We start from the raw sequence: 9,216 nt of genomic DNA, 5'->3' as shown, positions 1-9,216 counted from the left end.
TCAGTCACACCCAGTGTCCCGGAAGGCCTTTTCAGGTGGCAGATTCCAGTGCTCTCTCATGGCCTACCTGAGAGCTCTACTTCTGGTGCAGTCAACCACAACATGGTGCTCGTTTTCCTCTCCGTTTCCACATATGGTGCAGGTGCCATCTTGTATAATGGTTCGTCTACATTTGTTGTGCTGGGTTGCCACTCTCCATCCAAAAATCCTTACCTTGGGTGGGACATTTGCTTTCCAGATGAGGTCCCATATACTGCGGTCGTTCGTGCTACAGGAGGAGCTTGATGCAGCCAAGTTTATCTGCCCTCCAGTGTTGACAGCAAGTTTATACGCGCTTCTGACTGAGAAGATACCGCTCCTCTCATAGTGCCATGCTATACAGTCAGAGGCACTAGCCTCGGAATGGGAATTTTACAAATCTCATCTGCATCAAACGGGTGGAAAATCTGTCTGACCAAGTTTTCATTCCATTCTTTGCTAACTGGGTCTATGAGTTGGTTAACCCATCTTAATCTCGACCTCCTAATGAAGGTGGCGGTCTTAAGGCCTTCGTTTCTAGGAATCCATTGGTCACGCTGAATCTGAATGCTTTTCCCGTCTCCTACTCGCCAGATGATACCCTTTTTAAGAAGTTCCAAGCCAGCTTCAATCCCTCTCCACACCGGCGATGCCTCGGACGCAAATACTGTATCCAACAGATTACCGTTCGGGTAGTATTTAGATTTAAGTACCCTAGCACATAAACTGTTCGAATTTTGAAGGAGCCTCCAACCTTGTTTAGCCAAGAGGGCTATGTTGAAAAAGTGCATGTCCTGAATCCTATCCCACCCGCCCTCTTTGTCCTAGTCATTCGTTTCCAAGACATCCAGTGTACTTTGCGGTGTCCGTTCTCCTCTCCCCACCAGAAGTCACGGATCAATTTTTCATATTTCTCGCAGAATCCTTTCGGTAGGAGGAACACCCCCATCATGTAATAAGGCAAGGCTTGGACCACAGACTTCACATGTACCTCTTTTGCCGCATAGGCCATAAATTTTTCTGACCAATCGGTGCATCTCTTCCTGAATCTATCCATGATAGGCTGGAAATATTCGTCCTTCAATCTCCCTTCAGGTGTTGGCAGGCCTAAGTATTTACTCTCAAAAGTCGACGAGACAACCCCTAAAGTGTTCTTAATCTCTTCCCTAATTTCGGGTGGGCACATCTCGCTGAACAAAATAGAGCATTTACTCTTGCTAAGGAGTTGACCAGTACCTTTCTGAAAATTTTCCAGTATCCTTCTAATGACTTTTGCCTCATCCACATTTGCCTTGAAGAATAGAAGGCTGTCATCAGCGAAGAGGAGATTCGATATGCTGGGGCTGTTCCTTGCAATTTTGTGGAGTTAGATTCCCCTTGTTTATTTCCTTGCCCAAAAGATTTACCAACCCATCTGCCACAAATAGGAATAAATACGGGGAGAAGTACGTATATTTGTTTCTCCCATGTTTTTTTTTGCGAGATTTGTTGCTCCCATGTTGATACGTAAGAATGTTTTTGAATCCCTCCGGAGGCGCAGGCAGCATTTGGACGTCGTAGATCTGCGTGTGTGTGTAGGAACTTGTTGTTGCGACTGTTTTTGAGATAGCTTACCACTCATGCCAAGTGGTTTGTTGTTGCGACTGTTGCAGTAGAAGAAACGGGCGAGGACAAGAAAGACAGGCTTGCACAGCCAGCTACTGGAGTGAAGTGGAAGTGTGAACCACTCTAAAATCTCTCTAATCTTAGTCCCCACCGGCCAGGTGGCTCAGTGTCACTGTCACGGGCTCGCTGCCGCCTGGACCTTATCCCTTCCCCACAAGAAAGAAAGACTTTTAATAAGCAAGATTAGATACTAATTAATGCGTACCGCTACTACCAAATAAACCTCATATCATAAAGAGAATCCATTCAAAAAAAGAGCTTCCCCTCGGAAAGGAAGCTAACAACCAAGAAAGAAAGCAAGAAACAAACAGCCAATTCGAGATTCATTCCGTCGCCAATCACCAACCCACCCCTTACCTTACCTTTGCCCCCCACCCCACACCCACACCACCGTCCTCCATCCTCGCACTCACTCCGCAATTCAGACAAGGAAAGGAAATTCCTGAAGAAAGCACGCGAGGAGCTCCTCCAAAGCACGCACCACCAATCTCTCTCGAAAGAGGAGAACCAATCCCATTCCCTTCCCTTCCCTTCCCTTCCCAGCAGGAGCAGGACAAGCTGGACGGACAATGGGGGCTAGGAGCAGAGGAGGCACACGCAGCCTGCTCCTCCTCTCGCTCCACCTTCTCTGCCTCCGTTCCTGTCTGCGCTGTAAGCTCTCCATCTCTCTCCATCCACATACGCTTGCTTGCCACTGCGCTCTCTTTCTGCGCCTGCTAATGTTTGCCTTGGTGTGACTGCAGGCTCGGTCTCGGCGGCGGGCTCCGGCGACCCCTACGTCGGCGTGACGATCGGCACGGCGGTGACCAACCTGTTGTCCCCGTCGGACCTCGCGGCGTTCCTCCGCGCGCAGCGCATCACCCACGTGCGCCTCTACGACGCCGACCCACGCCTGCTCTCCGCGCTCGCCTCCTCCGGCGCCACCGCCATCGTCGGCGTCCCCAACGACGAGCTCCTCGCGCTCGGCTCCTCCCCGGCCACCGCCTCCGCCTGGGTCGCCCGCCGGGTGCTCCCCTTCGCCGCCGCCAACTCCACCAGCCCGGGCCTCATCTCCGCCATCGCCGTCGGCGACGAGGTCCCCACCGCCCTGCCCTCCGCGCTCCCCATCCTCCTCCCCGCCATCCAGTCCCTCGCCGCCGCGCTCGCCGCCGCCAACCTCTCCTCCATCCCCGTCTCCACCCCGCTCCCTTTCTCCATCGTCCTCGAGCCCTTCCCCCCGTCCCAGGCCTACTTCAACCAGTCTCTCGCCAAATCCTTCCTCCTCCCGCTCCTCTCCCACCTCGCCAACACCTCCGCGCCGCTCATGCTCAACCTCTACCCCTACTACTCGCTGATGCAGAGCAGCGGCGTCGTCCCCGTCGACAACGCCATGTTCAAGCCGCTCCCGCCCTCGCTGGAGATGGTCGACCCCAACACGCTGCTCCACTACACCAACGTGTTCGACGCCATGCTCGACGCGGTGTACGTCGCCCTCAAGAACCTCAACGTCAGCGCCGGCATCCCGGTGCTGGTCACCGAGACCGGGTGGCCGTCCTACGGGGACCGCAAGGAAGAGCCGTACGCCAGCAAGGACAACGCCAACACCTACAACTCCAACCTCATCAAGCACGTCACGGAGAAGCCCGGGACGCCTATGCGGCCCGGCGCGCAGGCGAGCGTGTACATCTACGAGCTCTTCAACGAGGACCTGCGGCCGGGGCCGGCGTCGGAGGCCAACTGGGGGCTCTTCCACGGCAACGGCACGCCGGTGTACCTGCTCCACGTCACCGGGAAGGACGGTTTCTTGGGGAACGACACGACGGACCGGACGTTCTGCATCGCGTCGGACGACGCGGACGAGAAGGCGGTGCAGGCTGCCATGGACTGGGCATGCGGCCCCGGCCGGTCTGACTGCACGGCGATACAGCCCGGGGAGGGGTGCTACCAGCCCAACGACGTGCGGAGCCACGCCTCGTTCGCCTTCAACACCTACTACCAGTCGCAGGGCAAGGCCGGCGGCTCCTGCTACTTCCAGGGCGCCGGCATGGTCACCACCACAGATCCCAGTGAGTACTGCCACTTTCTGAATTCTGACGCATATACTCCTACTAGATAACATTGCTTAAGAAATGAATTTTCCTTGCTCCTCAATTTAGTGAGCATCGGTCGTTCTTGGGTTTGACATTTGATCATTCTCTCTGTTTGGTCTTCCAATGGCAATTGGTTGTGTGTAGTTTTCTGCCGTTCCTTTTGGCTACTTGATTGCTTGCTTGGGATTGACAAAGATTTAGAAAGCAATGCTTGTAGTCTCATGAACACTTATTCTCATGCTGGTGAGTGGCGACAGGGAGTGAGGAAGTGCACATCCTAAATTATCTGACAAGTGACTGCTTAGAGGTTTGCTCATTTGTCCCGTAGTTTCTAGGGACCCCCTTTAGGTCTTTAAAGACTTGCAACTGCTTATCGGTGTCGATGGTTGCATTTTTTTTTTTTTTTTGAAAAGGAGGTCATCCCCCGGCCTCTGCATCGGACGCGGACAGATGGTGTCGATGGTTGCATAGACAGCACAGTATGGCGCCAGACCAATTCAGGGTAGACGTATAGTATTATGTCAATAATGCAATAAGCCAGTGGAAGTGTTTTTCTTCCGGCTTCAATTTTCATTCATGTAGGAGCGACGCCATTGTCACGCCCCAAAAGTAGATGGCAGTCATGGAAGACCATTCCTGAAAGTTGTTCGGTTTGTCTTATCATTGGAGATTGGAGACCACTTTGCAATTAGCATTTCCACGGCAAAGAAAGTTGCAATTAGTATTTGTTCCATTGATGTGGTTAGGAGAAGGGTTGCTTTTCCTTCTAGTTCTAGGTAGGGGTGTGACTAGTGCAGCAGCCAACCAAGTGTGCTATCTGGTAGGAATTGTTACTTGGGTCCTCCGGTCGGGGCCTGATTAAGCAAGCCTCTTAGGCTCGGAGTATGACTGCTCGAGAGGATTGTTCAGATATGACATTTCTATGAGGCTTAGTTGTGATCCTTTAGATAACTCATTAGTGCTACGAAAAGGTTGGTTTAGAACAAACTACATCATTCATTTTGCAGCAGCATTTCTGAAGCTTGCTCTGGTAACTCATCCGGCATCCGGGTCCCAGCTTTCAGAGACTTATGGATGAGATTTTGGTACCCATGGCCACTTAAGCGAAGCTGAGCTGGTTCTGGCTGTAGATTGTTTGATAGTACTCTGCCAAGTCTGCGAGTGCGAGAGTGCTCTGGGCGTGGAGCGTCTTGATCTGATTGGGGGCACGAGCACCCCCAGACACAGTGCCATTTCATAAAGAGAAAAAGGGCGCCGCAAGAGTGCAAAAAAGGAATCCCCTTTCTCGCATGTGAGTAGGAGCAACCATATGTTCACATCACATGCCAAGGCTACTACATTCGCACCTCTCCAGTCTTCACTCACATCACTTTCCTCAGCTTTACCATCTCATTCTTCTTACCAGGCTTGTTTTTTTACAAAAATAAATATTTCCTGAATCTGTTACCTATGAAATTCTTGCCCAAGTTTCAATTTCTTAATAGAGCCTTCAGAATCTCATCTGAACTCAGTGGGCAAATGATTGCTGTTTTACTTCTTCTCCTTTCGTTAAAGTATAATCATCACGGTTTTGGATGCATCTTCGTGCTTGTTTTTCATAGTGTCAAATATGGCTGCATTGAATTGCTCCCCCGTTCAACATATTTCAAACTGTTGGTGGAAAATTGTTTCAGATAAAGATCGCTACTCCTCAGAAAAGTATGGTCATGGCTAATTGTAAGGTAGTATAGGTCTCGCATACATTATGGCATGTGGCATGCTTCAAAAGCTAAAGCTGAGATCTGAGATCTTTCTTGTTACACATGATGACGTACGTGTAGATATTCCTGCATTGGTACGCACTGCATTTTCATGTGCAACCTACTCGGCTGGAGGTTTGAGCATTGTTGGGTAGCAACGGGAATCTTTGGAGTTCCGCCTTTTGGGGGGGCAATATCATACCTTGCCATATTTGATACAGTATTACTCCTACTCAAAGTCTCGTCGTCATGAACCCTATTGTTTCATGACATACAAGTACTAGATTGACCCTCTATATAGGTGTGCCCGTTTAACTGCTTTCGTGGCCTATGATCAACAGATGAACTATGGTCAATAACATCGTTCATATCACGATGCCTTGTTTAATCATGGTTCACCGACATTGACATAGAGGCCCTGGTTAGGAACTGAGGCACTCTTGGCCTTTGGATTGCGGTACCGTTACCATCTCACAAGAGTTTTTTATCGAGCTAATGTAGCGAAACTGAAGTACTGAACTCACGCTAGTTGTAGCCAAGTAGGAACCTATTTGGACAGTGGCTGTTGTCCCGAACAAAAGCAAGTTTGATAATGATTTTTCGGATAAAATGTACTACGTACTACTAATATTTATGTTAGAGAAAAACTAAGGGAAAAGATGAAGTGCATGCTAGGATTTTTCAGATCTGGATGCCATCTAGACAGACCTTTTGAAATTCATAATACGGTTCAAGAGTCAAAGACAAGTGTATCCATGCAAGTGGCCCATTGGAGTGTATGTGGGGAGCATGTATTGTTTGTCTGGTATGGGAATAGTATTATTATGGACACTTTCGTATGGTGTTCTCCCATTCTTCTTCCCTGGTTGATTTTTTTACACAGCAATGTTACAATGTGCTGATGCAGATTAGCACTTCGCCGGGGTCTGAACAGTTAGTGTTTCTGTATCTAATCTACTTATATCTTTTTCTTAGGGAAATACTTGTATCTTTTTAGTAAGTGTCAATCAGTCATTGACTGGTACGAGAAGTACCGAACGGAAGCTCTGTGTGTACTTGACTGACCTAAGATGTTAGGACGCCAACGGGGATGCGGATGCTGTCACACATGGGCCCAGCAAATAATAATTATGTGGTCCTTAGTGCCTACAGACTGTTTCCTTTTTCAAAATGGTAATGTGTGCTACAAATACTACAAATTGTTCATACACGTGGAACTGAAGTTAGATTCAGGCTTCCAATATCATACAAGAACTCATTTCATACGTAGATCCAATTCAATTTTGCAGCTTATACTATTTACTAAATCTAGCATGGATTCGTTCCTGCTTTTACTAGTAACGAGGGATTGTTCTGATGGTAGATTTGTACTCCCTCCGTCCGAAAATACTTGTCATCAAAATGGATAAAAAGAGATGTATCTAGAACTAATATACATCTAGATACATCCCCTTTTATTCATTTTGATGACAAGTATTTCCGGACGGAGGGAGTACTCCTGTGTTTATTTACAGGTGCAAATAACTGCTAGCACTCTGTTGAAATTTTCTTCATGTTCTCTTACCTATGTTCAGAAGTCACATTCTTTTTCCAGTCTCATCTGATATATTACACATTTCTAGGGTAGCTTATTTTGTTCAAATATTTGACTACTCTTATCAGCTATCACTGTATCATATATTGCCTCAAGGTAGTTAACAGACAAGGTGATAGCAAATTGCGCTTTCATGTTGATGCATTATCTAAATTTCATGCCAATGAGTTTGCTAGTCTGCTTTAATCTTTTACTAGTATTACTTTCAGATTAACGCTGAAGGTCCTTTCTGATTTTCTAACCAGTCGATACATTTTGTTGTACAGGTCATGATAGCTGCATCTTTGTTGGAAGGTACATTTCTGAATTTTTTATTGAAATGTCTGAAAGATCTTATACTTCATTATTTAAGATATGTCCAACCGATTTTGTATGCCACATAATACAAGTAACGTGGGTTAGAGTCCTTTGCTAATTGAGGAAATAGATAATTTTGATTTGCTTTCAAGTCTTTAAGTAGAATACTTACCAAGACATAATATAACCCCTGGAATTAACGAACCCTGAATTCCTACTAGAGCCTGAGAATGTGACGACCAACTTAAATTTCTAAGACTAGAAACTTCTTGTCTGAATCACAAATTCATAGCCTACTCTATCTTCTCAATATTGGACATATCTTAAATAGTGAAGTATAAGATCAAACCACAATTTTCACCAAATATGGACTACTTCTAATCCTGTATATTCATGCAGTAAATTGTATAGCAACGTCACCAAATCTGACGGTGCAAACACAACCACGACGCAAACAAGTGATGCAGAAGGATCTGCGGTATGGAGAATGAGAACAGGAAGGGAGAAAGGTTTCTTGTCCGTCCTCCGTTTGCTGTTGAGCCTTATGGTGGTGGTTATCATGACGAACTCAAACTTTTGGACATAACAGGAACGTGTTAATTGAAGAGAATTAGAATTTTTGGAATGACATATTAGAGGTGGGGGTGGTGGTTGTATGTTTAGTGATTCTTTATTGTTAGGTAAGCATCAATAAATTATTCTTATTTCTCTCTTCGAGATGCTTGATATGCTCAAATTTCAAACATATCAAGACATCCGTGATGTGAAGTGACCTGACTTGTCGCAAAATGTACTCTATCACAATCTTATTTTTGCGATGAATGTAGTACATGCTTAAGATGTCGGTTAAAGAACAAGAAGGATGAGCTTCTGTGATGTGGATGCAAGTAGGCCTTTCTCGAATTCGTTGGAACGGCACTATTAGAGTTGTGTCGAATATAGTGTACAAGGTAGGTTACAGTTAGACTTGTAGTAGTATTGTGTTTAGATAGGATATGGAGTCGTGTCCTAGTAGGACACTTGTATCCTAGGCCTTTCATATATAGTGGGGGTAGACACACAATGTAACGTATGCCAACATAATAGCACAGGAACGCAGGGGAAGCCGGCGGTATGTGCCGGCGTCTAGGACGACTGGGTGCGGTATTGTAGCGGTGTCATGGGGAGGAGCGCCCATAGTCAGGCCCCGCGGATGTAGCCATATCGGTGAATCTCGTTAACAAATCTCGGTGTCGTGCTCGTGTGATTGTTTGGTCCTCAGATAATCGACGGTCTGCCTTGGATTTATTCTAACAAGTGGTATTATGAGCTAGGTTATTCGAAGACTGCGGATTGTTGATCTGAAGGAAGAACGAAGTTTAAGACGCAACCGGCTGCCGCGTGGTTCTCAGCGAGATGGGAAAAAGAAATATCAGAGACGCGTGTGTGTGGCATCAGACGAGACGTGTGGCGGTCGATCGGCGGATCGACTGGGCAAGCATACACCGGCTGAATCGTGCAGCAGCAAGCCGAGTCGGGTGCAGCCGGTCGATCGGCTGCATGGCGTGCTGCTGCTAGCGGTGCGTGGAGCAGGCTGGTAGGCCCAAGTGAAGTCGGCTGGTGCGTGCAGCTGTGTGGCTCAAGTGGAGGCAAAGGCCTGTTGTGCATGCGGCGCTCGATGGTGCGACCGAGTCCACGTACCACACGGCGAGAGGCAGCAGATCAATCAGAGGGAAAAAGGAACATCACGTTGTGCATCCATTGGAATTAGGATCAACTTTTGGTAAAGCAAGTTGCACTAGCGTCAGGAGGTGAGCCAAGGGAGCAGATCACCTGAAGGCCAAATTTTTTTTGG

General features: G+C 47.5%; 1 protein-coding gene across 1 annotated transcript; it reads left to right on the top strand.

Annotated features, from left to right (window-relative positions):
* Positions 1-2,010: 2,010 nt before the first annotated feature.
* LOC123044705 (glucan endo-1,3-beta-glucosidase 1) lies at positions 2,011-8,222 on the top strand. The gene is made up of 4 exons (XM_044467536.1): positions 2,011-2,334; positions 2,427-3,728; positions 7,352-7,379; positions 7,782-8,222. The coding sequence occupies exons 1-4, from the start codon at positions 2,253-2,255 to the stop codon at positions 7,966-7,968; spliced, it is 1,599 nt and encodes a 532-aa protein (XP_044323471.1). The 5' UTR covers positions 2,011-2,252; the 3' UTR covers positions 7,969-8,222.
* Positions 8,223-9,216: the final 994 nt, after the last annotated feature.

This window comes from Triticum aestivum, chromosome 2B (genome assembly GCF_018294505.1).
Source record: "Triticum aestivum cultivar Chinese Spring chromosome 2B, IWGSC CS RefSeq v2.1, whole genome shotgun sequence".
Classification (NCBI taxonomy): Eukaryota; Viridiplantae; Streptophyta; class Magnoliopsida; order Poales; family Poaceae; genus Triticum; species Triticum aestivum.
This window is presented reverse-complemented; position numbering and strand designations above follow the sequence as displayed.

Excerpts from the sequence above, each read along its gene's own strand:
- LOC123044705 (XM_044467536.1), top strand. The coding sequence starts at position 2,253 with ATGGGGGCTAGGAGCAGAGGAGGCACACGCAGCCTGCTCCTCCTCTCG. Across the intron at positions 3,729-7,351 it reads GGTCACCACCACAGATCCCA|GTCATGATAGCTGCATCTTT; the intron begins GTGAGTACTGCC and ends TTTGTTGTACAG. Across the intron at positions 7,380-7,781 it reads AGCTGCATCTTTGTTGGAAG|TAAATTGTATAGCAACGTCA; the intron begins GTACATTTCTGA and ends ATATTCATGCAG.